The sequence below is a fragment of the Lithobates pipiens genome, unplaced genomic scaffold (genome assembly GCF_037356315.1).
Source record: "Lithobates pipiens isolate NorthernLeopardFrog02 unplaced genomic scaffold, aLitPip1_a1.2 Scaffold_16, whole genome shotgun sequence".
NCBI classification, from domain to species: Eukaryota; Metazoa; Chordata; class Amphibia; order Anura; family Ranidae; genus Lithobates; species Lithobates pipiens.
Genome location: NW_027507748.1, coordinates 3967472 through 3992607, shown reverse-complemented (window position 1 = coordinate 3992607; position 25136 = coordinate 3967472). Strand labels below are relative to the sequence as shown.

Below are 25136 nucleotides of genomic sequence, written 5' to 3'. Positions count from 1 at the left end.
CCCCTGAAACACTTATTTCACAATCCAGACTTCCACCCGGGCCTAGACATCAAAGCATTCCAGTGGTGGCTAGACAAGGGGCTCTACAGAATTGGACACTTTCTCAGACCTTTAGGCCCCCTAACGAATGCCTTTTGTGTGAGTAAACTGGATATGCCCAGATCTGAATTCTTCAGATTCACACAGATTTCTGGGTTTCTTCACAAAAAATGCAGACCTCTCCCGGATGGACCGCAAATTACCCCTTATGAACAATGGTGTGGGCAGGATATCGAGCAGAGGGGTGGGATCTCACTGATTTACAGGGCACTCTCGGGCAAACAGTCCAAAACCTCTTACATGTTGGCTTGGGAAGATGATTTAGCCCAGTCTTGGAGCCTGGAGACTTGGCAACGGAATTTTTCCTACTCATACAAGGGCATCATGAATACCAGTCTCATAGAAGCGAGCATAAAAGTACTTACCAGGTGGTACTTGGTACCCACAAAACTAGCCCACATCTTCCCGTCAACATCTCCTCTATGTTTCAGGGGCTGTAACCTTAGGGGTGACATGCTTCATGTTTGGTGGTCCTGTCCCAGGATCCGCCATTTCTGACGTAAAATTTTCTCCTGGATAAGCATAATCACCTCACGGCCTATCTCACCATCCCCCCACATTGCACTTCTCAACTTCCCAGTCACGGGAGATGCCCAAGATTACACAACGCCTCATCCACTTTATTTTACTGGGTGCCAAACTTACCCTGGCAAAAGCCTGGAAGACGCCTTCTGTGTCACCCAGATTAGCTAAGAAAAAAATTTCTTGGATCATGAATCAAGAAAAAATGGCCGGTGTAATCTTGGATCGCTCTGAGAAATTCTACCATACTTGGGAACCTTGGGCATCTTTTGTTGGAATCATCCTCCCACCCTGAAATATCGGTATTCCTGGCTGTCGCTCACTCCTCCGGACGACCTTCTCCACCTCCCTTCTGCCTTCTTTTACACTCTTCTACGCTAATTTTCTCTTTCCTCTTCTTTGCTTTCCCTTTTCTTATTTTCTTTGTCTATCCCCTTTCCCCCTTTACTCTTCTTCCCCTCCCTGTAGGGGATGCTCCCTTTGGCTGCTAATATCCTTTGGGATTGGTTAATATTTTACTTATTGGATTTCTTAATCTATACGCTGTAAGGAAATCTTAGTTTGTTTTACTGTGTTCTTCCTGTTCTTCCTCCCGGATAATGTGTACACATCACTTGTGCCTTACTCAGTCGTATAACTCCTAGTTCTCACCTGCTATACTTCGAATGCATAAACAGCGTAGGTGGCTGACCCGACCCTTATGCTGGGGGGTGGGGGGCTCTGGGGAGTTGCCCAGTCGCAGTGTGCTCCCATTCGGGGCGGCTGGGCGATCTTCCCTGGGCCCGTCTCGGCCCCGGGTGGAGGGTGTTAAGGAAGGGTCCCCACAAATTGGGGGGGCCCGGTTGCCCCCTTTTTCTTGAATGTATTGAAGCTGCCACACGCTCTCACTCTGACTGGTCAGCGATTATTCTCTTGCCTTCTACATTGCAACCATGGTCTGGGGGGGTTATGTTTCTTATTTGTTTTTCTCATCATATGCTTTCCCAATGTGATGCATTTATTTTTAAGGGGTCGTCCCGCCCTACTGCAACTTATTATTGATATGTTTTGTAAACTGTTGTTTTGTATAACAATAAAAATCTATTGAAAGAAAAAAAAAAATATTATATTGAAGCCATGACTGGCTATCAGCTGACCCAGGGAGGAGGTGTAGATTGAAAATAAGAGGTCCAAGAACAGAACCTTGGGGGGGGGGGACCCCAATGGAGAAGGGAAGAGGAGTGGAGGAAATAGAATTGTAAGTGACACTGAAGGTGCGTTGGGGTAGGTAGGATGAGAGCCACTGAAGAGCGCAGTCATGGAGACCGAGGGAGTAAAGTTTTTGGAGGAGGAGGGGGTGGTCAACCGTGCCAAAGGCAGCTGAAAGGTCCAGAAATAGGAGTACATTTAACACGCACGTGTTAAATAGAACGCTGACCTGACAGCACCTCTCTGCCTGTCTGCCACACCACTCCTAGCAGCCGCCAAGTGAGAGCTTATATTTCATTTCCCCATATTAACCTGGTAAGTTACCATGTTGGTATTCTTAAAGATTTAAGAAGAATATACAAATAAAGCCGCGCTTATGGAGTGGGTCTTGGTCAGCAGGAATATGTATAAGTATTGATCTATACCTGGAACCTTGTACTCTATGTAATTTTTTATTGGTTTAAATTCTTTTATCTGATTTTAACCTTATTAGTTTAGAAAGTTTAATGAAAGTCCTCTTCGTTTTTTTGAGGTTGCTGCCTCCCTGATATACACAGGCTGCACTAAACAACCTGCGTTAATGGAATGATTCTTAATTATAGGTAATTGGCGCTACCTCCAACTAATTATTTTCAATAAAACTATTAAATTTCTCAAAACCTTTATATCAATCACCTTAACCTGTCCACAAGAACTGCGTAAATTAAACCCGTATTCAATGCTATATCTCAGCTACATCCCATTTGTGCAACACCTAGTACTCCACAAAGGGTGATTCCACACCACTTTATATCGCCTCTACTAAGTGAACTAGTGCCACTTGTTTTTTGTGTTATTTTACATATAATTTCATTAATAGCCAAGAAATTCTAATCAAAACCATATATAGAAAGTGATAACTTACATTATATGACTAATCAACCTCTAATGTCAAAACCAAGAAGCCTAAGACCAAAGTCAAAAAATAATAAAAAGTAACAAATATAAAAAATATATGAAAAATAAAAGACCCAAAGCACAAAAAAAAAAAAAAAAAAAAAACTTTCAGCTGACTCGCAGTATAAAGGCCCCTCCCTAAAATAGGGAAGAAAACCTGCCTGCGATTTTCATACAAATCACTTGTGTTGATTAATAGATTCACTAGATTCCCCTACATTAATTCATGTGAAAGGAAAAAAGGAGAGATTTCTTCATACATTACCAAAAAATGAATATATAAAAAATATATAAAAAAACGTGAGAGATATGTTTACATCCAATAAAATGTTGACACCAATCCAAAAAGCTTATGAAAATGTGAACAATGCAAACAATATATATAGAGGATAACCAATATATATATATCATAGAAATATCATAAAAAATAAAAATAAAAATATTTCAGTCCACAGTGAGTCTTCTATCAGATATATCAGTGTGCAATTGTGCCTTTTCAGAATACAGGAAAGGTGACTTTCGTGAGAGTGCCTGCGCTTTTATTGGTGACTTTCGTGCTTGTTCCCCCTCAAGGGTCCCCACTCACCAGATCCATTCACCCCCTAAGGGGTTATACGCCTTTAATCTGTATCCCGTATGTCCGGAGACTCCACCATCCACTTGTGTCTTCAATAAAAACCCTGAGAAGGACCTACTGAAGACACAAGTGGATGGTGGAGTCTCCGGACATACGGGATACAGATTAAAGGCGTATAACCCCTTAGGGGGTGAATGGATCTGGTGAATGGGGACCCTTGAGGGGGAACAAGCACGAAAGTCACCAATAAAAGCGCAGGCACTCTCACGAAAGTCACCTTTCCTGTATTCTGAAGAGGCACAATTGCACACTGATATATCTGATAGAAGACTCACTGTGGACTGAAATATTTTTATTTTTATTTTTTATGATATTTCTATGATATATATATATTGGTTATCCTCTATATATATTGTTTGCATTGTTCACATTTTCATAAGCTTTTTGGATTGGTGTCAACATTTTATTGGATGTAAACATATCTCTCACGTTTTTTAATATATTTTTTATATATTCATTTTTTGGTAATGTATGAAGAAATCTCTCCTTTTTTCCTTTCACATGAATTAATGTAGGGGAATCTAGTGAATCTATTAATCAACACAAGTGATTTGTATGAAAATCGCAGGCAGGTTTTCTTCCCTATTTTAGGGAGGGGCCTTTATACTGCGAGTCAGCTGAAAGTTTTTTTGTTGTTTTTTTTTTTTTTTTTTTTTTTTGTGTTTTTTTGTGCTTTGGGTCTTTTATTTTTCATATATTTTTTATATTTGTTACTTTTTATTATTTTTTGACTTGGGTCTTAGGCTTCTTGGTTTTGACATTAGAGGTTGATTAGTCATATAATGTAAGTTATCACTTTCTATATATGGTTTTGATTAGAATTTCTTGGCTATTAATGAAATTATATGTAAAATAACACAAAAAACAAGTGGCACTAGTTCACTTAGTAGAGGCGATATAAAGTGGTGTGGAATCACCCTTTGTGGAGTACTAGGTGTTGCACAAATGGGATGTAGCTGAGATATAGCATTGAATACGGGTTTAATTTACGCAGTTCTTGTGGACAGGTTAAGGTGATTGATATAAAGGTTTTGAGAAATTTAATAGTTTTATTGAAAATAATTAGTTGGAGGTAGCGCCAATTACCTATAATTAAGAATCATTCTTAAAGATTTAATTATAGGCTTTGCACTATTAGGGCAATGGGCTCACCTTTGGTAAAATTATATATATATTTTCCTGATTTTGTTATATCTTTGCAGCAAACTTGTCTCTATGACTCTCCTGAAGAAGCTCAAGTCGTCTAATGGAACTGCTAGTGTAGACCTCAATTTAAGTACTCTGTTGAACTATTATGTTATGAAAATTGGTGTTACTATCACTGTTTTCTTGTCATATATGATATATGGTCTGTATGTTTTGACCTTGCATTCTGCTGTTATATTCTACAACTTTGAGACATGTTTATCTGTCATTGCTTTTAACAAAATTTCTATATATTATAAATGATTTTTTTAAATATATATTATGTTGTTTTCTGTGCCTATAAAGTCCAAGCCCTTTTGTTGAATTTTTTCTCTTTCATATAATTCCGGGACGTGGCACCTAATATTATAACAGTATCCTCAGTACCACGCTGTGGTGATACATTTTCTTGTTCTAGAGATACTATGTACCCTTTACTCATTCATATAGAGGGGGAGAGTTTTTGGCACCAGATTCAAATAAGTCCCCCTCCTGCAGACCACTGGGGAAAGTGTTGTGAACACCTGTGTCCTTTTTATAAATGTAATGGATTGGGGTGGACGGGGTATTAGAGGGATCATAACCCATTATAGTGCCATGTTACAGATCTCCCCATCTCTTTATCTCTCAGTTCCGGTATCAGATCCGGTCCTGGATGTGAGGTGTCTCCAGAATAACAGCACTGAGATCTCCTGTGAGGTGAAAAATGGTACTGACTCCTCCATCTTCCTGACTGTGAATGGACAATTGAGGGTATACAATGTCACCAGTACCGAGCGGACAGTCCGTGTCACTGTGCCTACTGTGTCACCGCCCAATTCCTGGAATATCAGATGTTCGGCAAAAAACAGCATCAGTGAGAGATCCACCAATCAGACAATTGATGCTTGTCCAGGTGAGGTGTCCTGTTCCTAATGAGTCCCTTCTATTAACTCTATATATACCAGAGCAGTGTTCATCCTGTATACTGTATACCCCATTATAGAGCAAACATCAGTCAGATCCCCCAGGCTGGTCAGGAATAACCGGGAATCTGTGATGTCATTGACCAAATATGATCATATAAATATATGGTAAAGGACATCGCCCCCCAAGACCGTGTCCCTTTGTATACGTCAGTTGTCATCCCCCAAAGCTGTCAGGGAAGGTGTTTTTCCACTTAAGTTTAACTTCAGTCTGTCAATTTTCCCCCTTTTCCTAAAGTGACTCTTTCCTACAATCTAACATCTTAAAGTGACCCCCCCATCAACTTCACCTAATAAGGAGAACTGTGACAACTATTTTGCCTCTTAAGGAGAATCATTCTATTCCCCATATCTAAAAATGATGGCACCTTTCCAGGGCCCACCAACATAAGGGCCCCAACTAAGGGTTTATATACTATTGGCAGTGTTTGTTAGGGTGATGTGATGGCTGGTGACTCTCACACATGGTCATGTCCTGGTGTCATTGTGTGATGATAATCTGACCTTCTTCTATTCTCCATCTTTACTGGCTTATTAAATGGCCGGCTACTTATCAAAACAACCAGAATATCTGCCCTGTTACTAGTGTGACTGTGTTTATATGTTGACGCTGCTGTACTGAAGATCTGACCAGGTTTGATATATAATATTACTCTTCTGTACAACTCTTATTGTTTCCCCCATATTTTCTCTCTATTTAGAAGACAGTCGGTCTGGTATGTGGTCAGATTGGGGTCACCTCCTGTCCCATGGTGTGATGTGTGTCCTCAACACTGCGCTCCTCATCTATATAGTCAATGACCTGAGGAAGATGAAGACTGAGAAGAATCGGAGTGAGAGGAGGACCAGGAGAAGGGATCTGACTGAGATGAAAATGGAACCAACTTACTACAATTAAAGTGACAAACATTTCCCCAGATTGTCAGCCTGGAAATTGAATGAGAACAATAACACAGACTATGTAAAGAAACTCAAACTCTGGTGACACTTACAGGTCCACCAGCTTCTTTAATTTCAGCTGATTCAGCAAGACTCAGTTGAAATTTGAGCCATGTAGGGCCAGCTTAATACTCTGGCTCAAAGTTGACAAGCGACTTGAAGGATTGGTGACCAGTGGTGGCTGTATATGAATGTTTGTTTTTTTTTTCTTTTATTTGTGGTTAGTAGCCATATTATTCTATGGTTGTGTCTGCTTTTTGCTTTCTATATGCAATATATTATTTTTTAAATACAGCTTTTGTTTCTTTATCTGGGCTTTATCTGACAACTACCTTAGAAGCTACAGTCCAGCTTAGACTAGTGATAGAGTGTAAAACAGGGGTCTCCAACCCCCGGGCCGCGGCCCGCTACCAGGCCGTAGCCCGTTTGCAGCCGGGCCGTAGCCCGTTTGCAGCCGGGCCGCGGAGTGTACACTGAGATGCGGCGGCATTGAGCAGAGCGATCACCGCACTTCCGCCGACACAGCTCTGCCGCTACACTGCTGGGGGAGAAGCAGGCGAGCAGAGAGATGACATCATCTCCCACGACTGTTCCACCCACATCACCGGTGTTCCGCCCACACAGCCCGGCCAGTATACTGTTGGAGGTGAAGCGGGGGAGCAGAGAGATTACATCATCTCTCACAGCCCGCCCCGCATCACCTCTGTTCTCTCTCACGCAGAACCCACCACTCCACTGCACTGCCTCTGTGCTTATTGACAATTTACATTTAAGAGGCTGCATCTAGTGGCATGTGTCTGTGGCAATCTGAATCTGGTGGCATGTGGCAAGTGACTGTGGCAATCTGCATCTGGTGGCATGTGTCTGTGGCAATCCGCATCTAGTGGCAAGTGACACTGGCAATCTGTATCTGGTGACATGTGGCAATCTGCATCTGGTGGCTGTGGCAAGTGACTGTGGCAATCTGCATCTGGTGGCTGTGGCAAGTGACTGCGGCAATCTGCATCTGGTGGCATGTGTCTGGGGCAATGCGCATCTGGTGGCATGTGTCTGTGGCAATGCGCATCTGGTGGCAAGTGACTGTGGCAATCTGCATCTGGTGATGTGGCAATCTGGTGGCATTGAACTGTGGCAATCTGCATCTGGTGACATGTGACTGTGGCATGTGGAAATCTGGTGATAGGCAACGTGGCAAGCTGGTAGCAAGTGACAAGCTGCATCTAGTGACAGATTCTGCATTATGGTGAGTTGAACTATTTAATTTTATATTACAATATAATAATAAAAATGATGCACTTCAATCATCCTGACACCATATTAACCATGGTGTTGTGATGAAGTGCTAACACCAGCCATTTCCTGACAAATTGCCCGCGAAAAGCCACATCGTCCCCCATGCACCCAACCCCCCGGGCCTTGCCACAATTTTCATCCACAATGCCGGTCCCCGGTGCCAAAAAGGTTGGGGACCACTGGTGTAAAAGAGCCCCTCATCAGCCTCAAACAATTCAGATGAAAGTATTTCAAAGGGTGTCACCTTACAGCTTTTCCTGGTGGGGCTCAGCATGGGTAGAGCAGAGTAGGGGCAAGCATAGGTTAGAACCATGCTCTGATTCAGCCAACCATGTCCTGCCATCTCCAGCTTTAGCTTTGAGCAGGCAGGTTTCTCTATCCCAGCTCCTGGAACAAAATAAAAAGTACCACTCCAGCCACGCTGATGCCCACTATCTCAATAACAGCTGGCTTTACAGCTTCTGACATTTCCACTGGTGGATATAGGTCACTTGTATCAATTTACCGCTTTTGATGTACCGCAGGGCCAGGTTCCCAACCCATAAGGCCATTGCTATCCTCCACCATCATGTGGAAGGTCATTTTTCCATGTCGCAGGATCATGTGGTCAGCTGCAGGGGGTCCACGTAACCACAGACAAGAACGTTGCCATTTGGCCCATATTTGGTCAGGGAAGTCATGCAATTTGTTATGCCTTGTTTACATGGCTGGGGATTCCAGTGTGGCATCATTGTTTGCTAAGCACAAGGCACCTGCCAACACCTACCACTTCCTTAGCCACACCTGACAGATAGGGAGCTTTCATATATATTAGTGGTAGAAATGTTGTGTCCTACCAAATGGGCTAAAAGATTAATACCCCAACAGCCAAAGTTTGGTCCAAACTTATGTTCAGACCGAACCCTGAGCTCATCCTCACGCTGCATGAATTTCTGTGTTGAGTTATAGTGTTCTTGCACAAAGAATACCCCAAACCTAATTTTCTGTTGCTATTTTCCGGTGTTATAAATTGGTTTATTTGTTTTGCTGGGTAAATAATGCATGGACCATTTGTGTTTGCATTGCTTATTACAGTGCATTTCAAATTGAACCACATTTGTTGCTTCCGTCTGCTGCTTCTGAGTTTGCAAATTTTTTTTTGCTTTAATACAAGTTATATCATGATGTTTATTTTCAACTTTTGTGCCTACTTGAGTGCAGAGGCATCCTGATTTTTTTTTTTTTTTGGGATATAGACGTAGTGTGGTCTAACACTGATTTCTTAAATAGAAATTGCCCAATTTCAATGAAGTTATGGCCTATGAAAAATCAGGGCTAATACTTTGTACACTATTTGTCACAAAAATATGGAGTCTGCCTGCTCTCTCCCTCGTGAATTTCCTCCTATAAAAAGGAATTTGAGTGTGTGTGTCTTCATAGAAAATAATGGCTGAAATATAACTTCTCTCTGCTTCTACAGTTAAATCCTATTTGAAAGGACGAGACTATGTGCATCAAACCTTTTTATCCTTATATTATCTCTCAGAAAAATGACGATGTAATTACATTTTTCTTGCTGAACCATACCCAACTTCTGCCTTTAAAATTGCCTCCTATTAAAAAGGAGAGCTTCTATGCATCAAAGTAGTATCATTGTAATATAGTGTCTCAGATAAATATCAGTCTCAATGATTATTTCTGGTTGAGATATGACTTCTCCCTACTTCTGATATTGCCTTCTAATAAAAAATCATTAAACTCTTTTAAATGTATTCAATATTTATATAGAGTTCCAGCACAAATAGAATTTTTCATTGAATATTTTGAGCTTTTCAATATGTACACCTAAACTAAAAACTTGATGCTGAATTAATCTTTCATTCTACAACTTTCCTCTTCTTTTCTAATTGGCAAGACAACCAAGAGCCGAAACAGGTTCCTTACCTTGTTCAAACCATCAATAGGCCCAGTAGTCCAAGTTACGGATGACACGTCAGTTTGTTAAACCTTGAAGGAAATTATCTCGAACTTGAAAGGATGTTTCCTCAAAGTATCTTAACCACTTCCGCCCCGGAAGAATTTACCCCCTCCCTGACCAAGAGCGCTTTTTGCGATTCGGCACTGCGTCGCTTTAACTGACAATTGCGCGGTCGTGCGTCGTGGCCCCAAAACAAAATTGACGTCCTTTTTTTCCCACAAATAGAGCTTTCTTTTGGTGGTATTTGATTACCCCTGCGTTTTTTATTTTTTGCGCTATAAACAAAAATAGAGCGACAATTTTGAAAAAAATGCAATATTTTTTACTTTTTGCTATAATAAATATCCCCAAAAAATATATAAAAAACATTTTTTTCCTCAGTTTAGGACGATACGTATTCTTCTACATATTTTTGGTAAAAATAAGTGTTTATTGATTGGTTTGCGCAAAAGTTATAGCGTCTACAAAATTGTCCAAAATTGGCCCTAGTATATGAATGGGAACCTTGGATTGTGGGCTTCTTGAGGGTACGGACTGATGTAAGTAGTGATGGACGAACTTCCGATGGGACGTTTCGCGAACGCGATCCACGGATGTGCCCAAATGTTCGCAAACCTCAAGGTTCGCGGCGGACCCCATTCACTTTAATGGCAGGTGAACCTTAAAAACCACCAGGTCATATTTTCAGCCACAAAATACTTACTAGATTTTGACAATTCAGGAGCGCATGAAGGCCATGGAGGAGAGGCAAGGTCAGGCCAGGCTATGGGTCAGGGCAGCGCAGTCCTGTGCCAGTGTGCCAACCTGTGCTTGAGCCCCTGACCCCTCCCTCTGCCCAGCCCTTACCCCCACCTATGAAGGGCTCCACTGCGGTGGTCTGGAGGTGCCAGTCCAGTGCTGATCCTCAGCCATAGTGCTGACACTGCCTGCTGATTGGCTTTTCCGTGGCTATCTCCCTCACTGACACCAGCTCTGAGATAGAACACTGACACCAGCACCGCGATAGAGACTGAGCACTGACAACAGCACCGTGATAGAGAGCACTGACACCAGCACCGTAATAGAGAGCACTGACACCAGCACCAAGATAGAGAGCACTGACTCCAGCACCATGATAGAGAGCACTGACACCAGCACCGAGATAGAGAGCACTAGAGATGGCCTTACGGTTCGCGGCAAATTTTGCTCGTTTGCGATTTGCTAAACTGGCGGACTTCTGGCCCTGTTTGTGGCGGCCATATTTGTTTACATTGTGAAGAACTTTGACCCATGACACATCCATCATGGGGTACAGGACAGCCAATTGAGACATTTCAGCACATGGACAATTGAACATTCCCCTACCTTATAAATAGACCTGATCTGGTGGCCATTTGACATTCGGTCTTTTGTCAGTGTAGCGAGAGGTTGCTGTGTGGAGCAGGGACAGACTGTAGTGACACAAATCGCTAACTATTAGGTCCACAAAAGTCCTTTTAAGGACTGGTATAGGTGTACAGTATATAGGGTTCAGTGCACTGCTGACTGATTCTGCAGCTGTCTTCAGTCAGTATAGGGAGGGACAGGACGCTGTGTGGAGGAGGGGCAGTCATTCTAATCACTAGCTATTACTATTAGGTCCACAAAGGTCCTTGTAAGGACTGGTATAGGTGTACAGTATATAGGGTTCAGTGCACTGCTGACTGATTCTGCAGCTGTCTTCAGTCAGTGTAGGGAGGGACAGGACGCTGTGTGGAGGAGGGACAGTCAGTCTAATCACTAGCTATTACTATTAGGTCCACAAAGGTCCTTGTAAGGACTGGTATAGGTGTACAGTATATAGGATTGTTACACCACCCAATACTACAGATAGGAATAGAAAAACTCCCACATAACATGTGACAGGTAGTCACCCCCATACTCCTAACCGCTAGATCCCTAGTGCTGGGCTCATGGAAAAACACCACATACATAAATATACCTGACATGACAAGGAGAGTCCAAAGACATTACAACCTTGAAAGGAAACTAGAAATTAACTGCTTAAAATGTAAGGAATTTGTCGGGAACTGGAGTATATGGACGGCCGTATATAACTGTTGTACATAACTGTATTTGGTAATTCTTCCCTACATCCTTCATTCATGTTTTGTTGCTTTATTAGCTGTTAGTTAGTGATCTGGGTCACTAGAGGGTACGATACAGGGGCAACTCCAGCTCTGAGATGCAGAGTGTTCCCAATGGGGCATCTTGAGCTGGAAGAGCTTCACACGAATGAGAAAGAACCTAAAAGATGATAAATGTTCACTTCTGAGACCCGCATTAGTTCTGTTCTACATTATCACGTCAATGAGAATCAGATCTATAATTATATCATTGCATGTAATGGAAATTGTTTTCTTCAATAAAAATGAATGTTAAAAAAAAATGTACTCCCTGCATCTCCGACACCGAGCAAATGGCCGAGGGCTTGGGATCAAACTCTTCCATCCTCCATGTAGCATGCCAAGGGCCTCAATGTCCCCGGCGGTGTAGAGGACAAACCGCCCCTGCGGCAGCACTCGGATTCCCGTGTCAGCCAACACAGTATCGGGTATCTGCATACTGGTGGGACCTCTCACTGAAGGCATCCTGGGTCCTGGTACAGATGATGTACCCGGAACACGATACATTTTGTTTCCAGACACTTTTCTTCTCCACGTAGAAAACACAACTGGCTTCACTATCTTCCTACGACACACTCACGTGGTGCCTCATGTAGGAAGACGAAACAGGCAAGACTCCTCCCGCTGGTTCCTCTGGTTACGCAATTTTGCGGGCTTTTCTCCAGGGCTCCTCCCACGCTTACGCACCGACAGTGAATGTCTTTTGTCTTTCTCAAAATGGCGCAGTCCATAAAAACTTTCCACCCTCTATTCCATAAATTCACATGTACAATTCTTCTCCATTACGAGAGGTAACAGCAAATCCCGGACTGCGAGCCCCCACGTGTAGCACTGACCCCCGAAGGAGTGGCTTGTTATTTTGGGCTTACCGTTTACCTTCTTCACCTCATAGCTCGTCGTTCTTGTCTAGGGGTTCCCGAAGGTTGATGGCCCAATAACTGCAGAGACCGACACTTGACTTCCTTTAGGAATTTTTATTTGCATAAAACGTTGAACAGAAACTCCGTCTCTCAGTTGGGAATAGGGGGGATGGGTAGGAAAGCTCAGGTACTTAAACAACTGCTGACACTTGACAATGTCTCTCTCTAGATGATCCAGGGAATAGCCATTCACAACTGGATACTTCAACTGTTGGATAAATCCTTGTGGTTTGTATTTAGCAGCCAACAAGTGATTCAACTTAGCAAAGTCTCTGCCACAGACTTGGTGGTAAAACTTCAGATGAACACAATAAAGTCTCTCACTGGACCTTAGTTGTAAACGAAAAGATGAAATTAGGAACTTTCTTATGGTACCAGTTTCTTGCAGCCGGTCCGGTGATACCGTGAGAAAAAGGCAGGCAATGGCAAAAAACTCTGGATAGCCGCACACCAGAAAAAGGCTTAAAATCCTGTGTTTTTATTAAAAATCGGGGGTCACATCACATCATTTTCTTTTCTTTTTACACCATTACTAGTATATAAGTGTGCATGTATGCATGTATTTATACGGCTCCACATGCACACAGTGTATATACCTAGTTTACACTTTTATATAGTTCTAGTTTGCTTTTTTCAAACGGCTTCTCTTTGCTTAAATTGATTGCTTGACAACACATGTTGGGATCCAATTACCATTATTGTTCTCCAGCTGTCTGCAATTGTTTCACTAATCATTTCCCCATATGATATGCACTTTTTGGGTTATATATTTGATGTTTGTTTTAGAGATTGCCAGCTATGAGTAAGCACTGATTCCAGTGCGAAACGCGTTAGTATTTTTGTACCCTTTTCATTGCTGTGGATCATTTGATGTGATGTGACCCCCAATTTTTAATAAAAACACAGGATTTTAAGCCTTTTTCTGGTGTGCGGCTATCCAGAGTTTTTTGCCATTGCCTGCCGATTGCACATGTATTAGCCAGCACCTAGGGCTCCTCATTACGAAGAAGGACATCCGCCTTGGAGGGCTATCCTGGAGTGGTGGTTTTCTCTCAATACCATGAGAAATGCTGTCCTTGCAGCTCAGCTTCCAGGCTCTAACCGAGCAGCCAGCCTCGTGCGTGGCCCTCTTCTGAAGAGTCCTCCCCGGTTGTGTTTTCAGTTGCTGGGCCTCTCCAAACCCGAGACGGCACCGGAACACTTTAGAATCCTCCTTCCAGTTACTGCGCCACATACTAGACAGTCCCGAGACTCGGAAACAGATGAATCCGCACCCCAGGCCATGAAGGCCACTGGGGGCTGGTCAGGAGGACCAGGACCATGGAGTCAGAACAAACTTTTGGACCGGAACCCCGAACCACGTGACTTCAGGACCTTAAGTTCCCTCTCCCGGAATACACAGCGAGACAATGCACCCACTGATTGGCTCAGAGAAAGAGTTTGGTACCCAATGCGTCCAACCATACTGCGTTCCAATGCCTGTCAAAGGTGATACCTACATCTATGACCAGGAAGAACATATTACAGCCAAACTGATGCCAGAAACCACAATTTAGAGAAATGAACCCCCAAGACCCAACTATAGTCTTGAGAAAAACTAAATTTACAAAATAGCGCATACTTTTCAGGAGTACCGGCGCTACACACATATTCACCCATGTATACGTTTTTGTATTATATAATTCACGTTTATATCTACAGTTTTTCTCACATAATTGGGTTTGCCTCTCCCCTCCTTATTTATTCTATGCACAGTGTAACTGATGTGGCAGCACTTCCGGGTCTATTTAAGTCTGTTTTTGGAGCTGCCCATTGCTGGATTATCGTCGGCTCCCCAATGTTTCCTGTGCTCCTGTGTCTCTGTGTTTCCATTCCCTGTTCCCTGCTTGTTGGACTTCTGCTTCTGATCTGCTCCTGATTGACCTCTGGCTTGTACCACCAACTACGTTCCTGTCTTCTCCTTCATCTGTACTTCATCTCTGGCATTTCTGGACTGATCTCTCGTGTATGACTCCTGGCTTGTCTTCAGTTCCTGCTACCGGTTTGCCCCTACTGATGTCTTCTGCCCGGCACCCCACGCTCAGTGGCTCTGCGGGTCATTCCAGCAACTACCAGTGCATTCCAAGTGACCGGCGCATCGCCAACAACACCTTTGGGCACTGCTCCCTCTGTATTACTCCCAGGGGAGCACTGCACTTAGCCGCAAGGGGCGCCCTCTCCACAATCGTCCTCTTTCTTGGGACCTGACAGCCAAATGGCTACTCACATAATATTGGATGAAACAAGCATGTAACTCTAAAGAGTCAGTGGTCACTTAGGGGAGTCCAGGGCTATGTCACAGCAGGCTTCAGTGGTGTAGTGGCCGGGTAGATGAGGGGGCCGGCTGGGGCCCTGCCTCGCGGTGGGAGAACCAGCGTGGAACGCACTTGGAGCACTCTGGAAGTGACGTCAGAACGTGTCACATGACGTGTTTCAAAGCTTCTGATTTGTCCTCAGAACCGTGGTCACTCGGAATGTCAAGGCTATGTCACAGTGGCCTCTCACCCACCCGCTGTGACATAGTTCTCAACACCCGAAGTCACTACGGACTCTTTGGTGTTACATGCGTGTTTTTATTTTCATTCAATTGTTTTTATTGTAGAAACATAAAATAACAGCATATACAGAATATTTGATATAATTATAAAAATGACATATTGAAGTACGGATGTTACAAGAGAAGAAAAATAGAGGGAAGAAAGAAAAAGGAAAAGAAAACTTTCTAAATCAAAGTATATTCATATATATCTAAATATGACTTTGTTATTGATAATAAAAATGTGTCCGTAACTTTGGATAAATGTTTATATTAGATAATGTGACATGAGGAAAATCTGGTGTTAGGAAGGATCGTTATCATAAAAATAAAATGATAAGAGGAATAAAGACATATGGGATGGGGAAACAACAGGACTCCGGATATGAGTTCTACAAATATAAACTGAAGTTGTAATCCTTGAAAGAATATTATTGATCACCATGGAGAAAGTAACGTTTATCAAATGTGTCTGACATATAATAATCCATCCATGGTTTCCATATGATGTCAGACTTTGTCAGGTGATTCTGATCAGTAGCCTCCATTTTAGCATGGATGAAAGACTGATTCATTCTAAGTTTGGGTTCTCCAATATTCAGGACGGGTGTTCTCCATGCCTTAGCTATGCTCTGTTTTGCAGCTATCAGGAATGTGAGAAGTAGTTTAAATTGTTTCATATGAATAGAGGCTGGTTTCACGTTGTGTATTGCTCCTTTAGGTGTTCAGCTTGCAAAAATGATTTGTATTTTGGGTACATGTGAGCGCTGATTGTCTTTTTTATCTTTTTTTTTTATTATTATTTAAATTTTATTGATTTTTACATTTAAAAAACAAGCAGGGAGAGTATCAAAAAGGAAAATATTGTAAAACGAAACCAACAGGCCACACATACAATAAAAAGAAAACATGTGAACGAAACAGATGTTCTTTACAGTACAATCCGTGGCCTATTACCCTACTTGCTTACCATCCTTATATTCCCTATCTTCCCTCCCCGCCGTTTTCCCAAAATATACCCTAACCCCCCACCCCAACCTCCCCCTATGTTTGTTGGCCCTTCCTCCTCTATTTATTCTACTAATACTTGGATGTAAGTTTCTGTCCTTTTGAATGATCTCCATTTTTTCCATACTGCCCAATATTTGTTCATTTGGTTGTTCTCCATTTTGACTAAATATTCCATATTATTAATGTGTTCAATTCTCTGCACCCATTCTCTAATAGTGGGTTTTTAAACTTGTGTCCAATTTACCGGTATCAAGGCTTTTGCCGCATTAAGCAAATAAACTACCAGTGAGTTCATTTTTATTTATTTTTTTCCTTTTCTTTATTATTTTCCGTTTGTAAATTACTACTTATTTCCTTTAATCCATAGAACAAACATTTCAGTGGGCTGCATGGTATTTTTTCTCCGGTTATTATTTCAATATAGGCTAAAACCTCCTGCCAATATAGCTTTATCTCTGGACATTCCCACCAAATGTGAAGCGCTGTTCCGGGTAATTTACACTCCTTCCAACAGTACATAGATCTAGAGGGATCTATTTTATGGAGTCTATCAGGAGTTACCTGTCATCTCATCATACACTTGTAATTAACCTCTCTAGACTTTGTATCTGACACCTGCCTGTATATTGACTCCATCATCTGCTTCTCCTCTATTTTGATGCCCATGCCCATGCCCATTTCCCATTTTTCTATAGCTGGTATTCCTTCTTGTGCCTCAATTTCCGACAAAAATTCATACATTCTTGACATACAGTGCTTTACTTTTGCTTTAGAATTACATAGTTTTTCTATAGGTGTTAAATTATTCTCTTAAGTATATCTTGTTTTAACATCACATTACCACCTAAAGTAATATCTTTTAATTGTATATTTTCCATTTGTTTAGCTAATAGGGTGCCCTTTCCTGGGGTAAAAAAAATCTGTGCCCTCTAGTGGAATTAATGGAGAATTATAAACCCATTTATTTCTCCTGTGTAGTGCATCCCATATTTTTAACGTTATTATCGTGATTTCATGTGCCTTATTAGTGCCTACTTTAAATCTAAATTTTGGCGGGATCCAGATATTTTTTTTTAATTGTGTGCCTGTTAGTGACTCTTCCATTTTTACCCACTTCTTTTCCGTGTCCACATTTGCCCATTCCACCATTCTCGCCAGCGTGATTGCACTGTAATATCTATATATATCTGGCAAAGCCATCCCGCCCTTTTTTTTTTCTAATTAATATATTATAATTTATCCTCGATTTTTTTATTTTGCCATATAATTAAAAAAAAAGTGTTTTTATTATTTTGAAGAAGCTATTTGGAATGTTAATTAGGAGCATTTGAAGTTTATAGGTGATTTTAGGTAAAACCACCATTTTCAAAATATTAATTCTGCCTGTCCAGGAAATTGATCCCTTTCTTATATTTCCTAACACTGTTTTGATTTCATTTACTAATGGGATATAATTCGCTTGGTATAGCTCCTGGACCGTCTTTGTTATTTTAATACCTAGGTATGTTATTTCTTTTTTTCCCATGTAAAGGGGTATTCTTGTTGTAATGCCGTCTCTTCCTCGTTATCCAAGCCTATGTTCAATATAACTGTTTTTATAGGATTTATTTTAAAATTTGAAAGAGCGCCATATTCTTTTATTTCTTTTATTAAACTAGGTAAAGATATTCTTGGTTTAGTTATGTATAGGAGTACGTCGTCCGCGTAGGCCGCCACTTTATGAACTTCTTCCCCCCAATTAACCCCACTTATATTAACGTTATTTCGAATCTTTGCCAAGAATGGTTCCAGTGCAATTACGTATAGCAGGGGCGAAAGTGGGCAACCCTGCCTTGTCCCATTTAGCATTTCAAACACGGACGACATACTCCCATTTACTCCCATTCTAGCTGTTGGTTGTGTGTATAGGTTAGTGATCCACTTCAGCATTTTTGGGCCTAAGCCTGTATTCCGGAGAGTTTCTATTATAAAACACCAATCAATTCTATCGAATGCCTTTTCGGCATCGATAGAAATCAATACCATCGGAGGTTTTTTTTCCCGGTCTTTACCTATAAGAAGCAGAGTCCTCAGGCTGTTATCTCGTCCCTCCCTTCCTGGGATGAATCCTACCTGATCCCCATTTATTAATTCCGTCATCACATTTTTTATTCTTGTTGCCAATACCTTCGCGTATAACATTCATCCTTACCTGGTTTCGGGATAACTGTTATATTTGCCAATTAGGGATGAGCTTCGAGTTCGAGTCGAACTCATGTTCGACTGGAACATTGCCTGTTTGCCTGTTCAGCGAACAGTGAACAATTTGGGCTGTTCGCAGCAAATTCGAAAAACACCCTATACAAGTCTATGGGAGAAATCTAAAGTGCTAATTTTAAAGGGTAATATGCAAGTTACTGTCCTAAAAAAGTGTTTGGGGACCCGGGTCCTGCCCCAAGGGAGTGTTTGGGGACCCGGGTCCTGCCCCAGGGGAGTGTTTGGGGACCCGGGTCCTGCCCCAGGGGACATGTATCAATGCAAAAAAAAGTTTTAAAAACTGCCGTTTTTTCAGGAGCAGTGATTTTAATAATGATTAAAGTGAAACAATAAAAGTGTAATATTCCTTTAAATTTCGTACCTGGGGGGTGTCTATAGTATGCCTGTGAAGGGGCGCATGTTTCCTGTGCTTAGAACTGTCCCTGCACAAAGTGTCATTTGTGCAGGAAAAAAAGTCTTTTAAAATTACTTGCGGCTAAATTGTAGGCTCCCCGCAATACAGAGAATAAGTGTTCTCTGTATTAGCCGACAATTCATTCATTCATTGATAAAAAAAAAAAAAAAGCGTGGGGGTTCCCCTAAATTCAATTATCAGGCCCTTCAGGTCTGACATGAATATTAAGGAGAACCCCGTGTCAAATTAAAAAAAAAAAATTGACACGGGGGTCCCCCAAAATATCCATACCAGACCCTTCAGGTCTGATATGGATATTAAGGGGAACCCCGCATCAAATTAAAAAAAAAATTGACATGGGGTCCCCCTAAAAATCCATACCAGACCCTTTATCCGAGCACGCAACCTGGCAGGCCGCAGGAAAAGAGGGGGGGACGAGAGAGCGCCCCCCTCCCTCCTGAACCATACCAGGCCACATGCCCTCAACATTGGGAGGATGCTTTGGGGGTCTGTGACCCCTCAAAGCACCTTGTCCCCATGTTGATGAGGACAAGGGCCTCATCCTCACAACCCTGGCCGGTGGTTGTGAGGGTCTGCGGGCGGGGGGCTTATCAGAATCTGGAAGCCCCCTTTAACAAGGAGACCCCCAGATCCCGCCCCCCCTGTTTGAAATGGTAAGGGGGTACAAAAGTACCCCTACCATTTCACAAAAAAAGTGTAAAAATGGTTAAATAAGACAAACACACTTTTGAAAAATTCCTTTATTAAAAATAAAAAAAATAAAAAAAAAGATTCCAGCGGTGCTAATCCACTCTTGCTATGCAGCGACGAATCTCCGGGGTCCAGCGATGGATGATCATATCCAGCGACGGGGGATCTCTCAGTCCAGCGCTGTCCATACATCCGTCTTCTGTCTCCAGTGCGGAGACACTGCGGAGATCCCAGCGCTGACGTTTCTTATAATAAGAGGGCGGGGCCACCCGTCACCTGACCCCGCCCCCTCTGACGCTGGTGAAGGGAGCCAGGGGTTCCCTAGTGACGTATGGGTGACCCCGCCCCCTCTGATGTAACGGAAACCTGGACCCCGGAGATTCGTCGCTGGATAGCAAGAGTGGATTAGCACCGCTGGAATCTTTTTTTTATTTTTTTTATTTTTAATAAAGGAATTTTTCAAAAGTGTGTTTGTCTTATTTAACCATTTTTACATTTCTTTGTGAAATGGTAGGGGTACTTTTGTACCCCCTTACCATTTCAAACAGGGGGGGCGGGATCTGGGGGTCCCCTTGTTAAAGGGGGCTTCCAGATTCTGATAAGCCCCCCGCCCACAGACCCCCAGAACCACCGGCCAGGGTTGTGGGGATGAGGCCCTTGTCCTCATCAACATGGGGACAAGGTGCTTTGAGGGGTCACAGACCCCCAAAGCATCCTCCCAATGTTGAGGGTATGTGGCCTGGTACGGTTCAGGAGGGAGGAGGGGCGCTCTCTCGTCCCCCCCTCTTTTCCCGCGGCCTGCCAGGTTCCGTGCTCGGATAAAGGGTCTGGTATGGATTTTTAGGGGGACCCCAGGTAAATTTTTTTTTTATTTGATGCGGGGTTCCCCTTAATATCCATATCAGACCTGAAGGGTCTGGTATGGATATTTTGGGGGACCCCCACGTAATTTTTTTTTTTAATTTGACACGGGGTTCCCCTTAATATCCATGTCAGACCTGAAAGGCCTGGTAATTGAATTTAGGGGAACCCCCACGCTTTTTTTTTTTTTTTTTATCGATGAATGAATGAATTGTGGCTAATACAGAGAACACTCATTGAGTGTTCTCTGTATTACGGAGACCCGACAATTTAGCCGCAAGTGATTTTAAAAGACTTTTTTTCCTGCACAAATGACACTTTGTGCAGGGACAGTTCTAAGCACCAGAAACATGCGCCCCTTCACAGGCATACTATAGACACCCCCCAGCTACGAAATTTAAAGGAATATTACACTTTTATTGTTTCACTTTAATCATTATTAAAATCACTGCTCCTGAAAAAACGGCCGTTTTTAAAACTTTTTTTTGCATTGATCCATGTCCCCTGGGGCAGGACCCGGGTCCCCAAATGCTTTTTAGGACAGTAACTTGCATATCAGCCTTTAAAATGAGCACTTTAGATTGTGAACGTTCGAGTCCCATAGACTTTAATAGGGTTCTAAAGTTCACACGAAGTTTAGGTCTGTTCACAGGTTCTGGTGCAAACTGAACAGGGGGGGGGGGGGTGTTCGGCTCATCCCTATTGCCAATAAGGCCTCTTTCCTCATAGTCTCATCTTCACCCAGTCTATTCCACAATTTACAGAGTTTAGGGACCAGTTGATGTTTAAATTTCTTATAATACCTGATTGTGAAACCGTCCGGGCCTGGACTTTTCCCATTCGGTGTTTCTTTTATTGCTTTATATATTTCTTCTTGTCTAATTTTGTTCCTCTAAACTTCTGGCCCTTTCTTCTGATATTTTAGGTACCGTATATACTCGAGTATAAGCCGAGATTTTCAGCCTCTTTTTTGAGGCTGAAAGTGCCCCCCTCGGCTTATACTCGAGTCATCGCCGTCTGCCTGCCCGAACAGCGTGTCGAGCAGACAGACAGCGGCCATTCTAACTTTCAAAAGCCGCGCCTCCCTGTCTGTGATAGGCGGAACACAATTTCCCAGCAGTCTGTGTTCCGCCTATCACGGACATCCTCTCATCCTCGTCCGTAGTATGAGGATGAGCGGATGTCCGTGATAGGCGGAACACTCAATTTCCCAGCAGTCTGTGTTCCGCCTATCACGGACATCCGCTCATCCTCATACTACGGACGAGGATGAGAGGATGTCCGTGATAGGCGGAACACAGACTGCTGGGAAATTGAGTGTTCCGCCTATCACAGACGGAGGCGCGGCATTTGAACAGGGGAATGGCCGCCGAGGCGCCGCCGAAGAGCGGCGATCCTGGGACGGGACCGGACGGAGGCTCGGGACGGGACGGGACCGGACGGAGGCTCGGGACACAGGTAGGCTGGACACACAAGGCTACACACACACACACACACACACACACACACACACACACACACATGAATGGATGGACACACACACAGGGATGGATGGATGGATGGATGGACACACACACACACACACACACACACACACACACACACACACAGGGATGGATGGATGGATGGACACACACACACACAGGGATGGATGGATGGATGGACACACACACACACAGGGATGGATGGATGGATGGACACACACACACACAGGGATGGATGGATGGATGGACACACACACACAGGGATGGACAGGCATATCTCACCCTCGGCTTATACACGAGTCAATAGGTTTCCCAGTTTTTTGGGGGTAAATTGGGGGCCTCGGCTTATACTCGGGTCGGCCTATACTCGAGTATATACGGTAAATTTGTTTCACTTAAGTATTGCTGAATTTGAATTTTCCTTTGCTCCTTTTGTGTCCCTGACTCGTTACTTCTTATTGAATATAAGATTTTGTAATATGTTTTGAAAGCCTCTGCAATCTCTGATGTTCTGAATTTTACTTCCCCGTGTTCATCTTTTTTTTTTTTTTTTTTTTTTAACCAATTCCTTTTTATTGAAAAAAAATTTCAACACAAATTAACAATAATTTTCACAAATCACAAATATCTTCATTTCGTACATGTATAAAACAATGGCAAAGCTGTAGCCCTCGCGCTGCCACAGACTCGCCATACACTTTTCCCTCTAACCCCCCCCCCGACCCACCCCCCCTCTTCAAGCACACACTGTTAGTACCAGCCACACCAAACATGGTTGGCTGGTTGGGTGGTGATGAACGCCAAGCAATATAGGGAAAGAGACAAAGAAAAAAAGAAGGAAAAAAAACAAGAAAAGAAAAGCAAAGGGCAAACAAAGAGACCCCCCCCATCCCCCCTCGAGGGCACCCCGTGGAGAGGTCCACCCGGGGGGGGGGAAGGCCCCCCGCCACTAGTCAGCCAGGCAACTATTGGGGCCCCCCTCAGCAGCCTCACCCAGGGGGTAGCCCATATCGATCAGCCACGGGTTCCATAGTACCCCAAATTGTTTGATGTTGTTTTGTTTTATAAACATTGCTCTTTCACACCAGATTATAGAATTAATTGCATTAACCCATTGTTCAAGTACAGGAGGATGTTTGGCTTGCCAGTTTATTGCTATCAACCGCCTAGCCTGGTACAAGCACCTTAGAACAGACAATTTAGCTAGAGGGGAAATTCTAGCCTCCTCAAAAATCCCCCGTAGACAAATCCTGGCCTCTGGTTTCAGGGAGGTCTTGAAAATCCTATTTATTCTAAGTACTATTCCCATCCAATACCCAGAGGCGGCTCTCTAATTAGGCAAATTAGGCGACCGCTTAAGGCCTCGCACTCACAGGGGCCTCGCGGCCGCTTAATTTGCCTGCGATCAATACTACTGCCATCAGCGGCTCTGCCTCTCTTCCCCCGCCGGGACTCCATGGCCCCGGGGCGGACTGACCAATCAGGCACTGCCTGAGGGCCCCCTGGGCCAATCATGGAGCATCCGGTACTGGTGGCAGCAAAGACCTCTAGACGTCAGCACCAGACTCCAGGTGCGATCTCAGCAAGGCATGCAGGATGCGGGGGTAGCCATAGGTCTGTGCCGCTCCCCCCTGACCTGACCGCCAATTCAGTTCAGCAGCTCAGCCAGGGACAGAAGTTACACAGCAGCGCAGCCCCCATGACTGTGAAGGGGAAGGATCCGATCTTCTGATGCCGCCTGGAGAGAAAGTAAAATGCCGGACCATGCAGCCCTCCTGCGCTCCTGGATAGGAGGAGCGGCGGAGCCGCTGCATATAGAAGAATTGCTCTTTCCATATTCCTCCTGAAGCCACTAAATGTTTGCGGGGGAGAGCTGAAACGAGCATTCACCGGCTGCAGGAGGAATATGGAAACAACAATTCTTCTATATGCAGCGGCGCCGCCGCTCCTCCTATCCGGCTTTTTTTTTGCTGTCCCCTGGCTCCGCCCCCTACGATCTCCTCCGGCCCGACTCTGTGCTCTCCACCCCACACTCTCGGCCCCCCATTCAATGCTCTATGTCCCCCCATGTGCTCCCTTGTTCCGCCCCATGATCTTCTCCAGCCCCCCCCCCCTCTCCATTCCACCCCATGCTCTCAGTCCCCCCATCTGCTCCCCACCCCACCATGCTCTCAGTCCCCCATCTGCTCCCCACCCCACCATGCTCTCAGTCCCCCATCTGCTCTCAGTCCCCCATCTGCTCCCCACCCCACCATGCTCTCAGTCCCCCCCATCTGCTCCCCACCCCACCATGCTCTCGGTCCCCCATCTGCTCTCAATCATGCTCTCAGTCCCCCCATCTGCTAACCACCCCACCATGCTCTCAGTCCCCCCCATCTGCTCCCCACCCCACCATGCTCTCAGTCCCCCCATCTGCTCCCCATCTTACCATGCTCTCAGTCCCCACATCTGCTCCCCACCATGCTCTCAGTCCCCCCATCTGCTCCCCACCATGCTCTCAGTCCCCCATCTGCTCCCCACCCCACCATGCCCTCATTCCCCCCCATCTGCTCCCCACCCCACCGTGCTCTCAGTCCCCCCATCTGCTCCCCACCCCACCATGCTCTCAGTCCCCCCATCTGCTCCCCACCATGCTCTCAGTCCCCCATCTGCTCCCCACCCCACCATGCTCTCATTCCCCCCATCTGCTCCCCACCCCACCGTGCTCTCAGTCCCCACATCTGCTCCCCACCCCACTATGCCCTCAGTCTCCCCTTCTGCTCTCCACCCCACCCCATGCTCTCAGTCCCCCCATCTGCTCCCCACCCCACCATGCTCTCAGTCCCCCATCTGCTCCCCACCCCACCATACTCTCAGTCCCCCATCTGCTCTCAGTCCCCCATCTGCTCCCCACCCCACCATGCTCTCAGTCCCCCCCATCTGCTCCCCACCCCACCATGCTCTCGGTCCCCCATCTGCTCTCAATCATGCTCTCAGTCCCCCCATCTGCTAACCACCCCACCATGCTCTCAGTCCCCCCCATCTGCTCCCCACCCCACCATGCTCTCAGTCCCCCCATC

The 25136-nt window shown here is 44.2% G+C and overlaps 1 protein-coding gene across 6 annotated transcripts in view; it reads left to right on the top strand.

Moving 5' to 3' along the window:
• Nucleotides 1-25136, top strand: part of LOC143981547 (immunoglobulin superfamily member 10-like) — a 492232-nt gene that overhangs the window by 120173 nt on the left and 346923 nt on the right. The window contains exons 7-8 of one of the 6 annotated variants that reach the window (XM_077479484.1): nt 5199-5462; nt 6237-9511. The exons of 4 other annotated variants lie outside the window; for them this stretch is intronic. In XM_077479484.1, the coding sequence (XP_077335610.1) occupies nt 5199-5462; nt 6237-6430 (458 nt within the window). In that variant the 3' untranslated portion in view covers nt 6431-9511. Of the gene's footprint in view, nt 1-5198; nt 5463-6233; nt 9512-25136 lie in introns of those variants that run through there. One more of the 6 variants, XM_077479483.1, reaches the window with a different exon arrangement.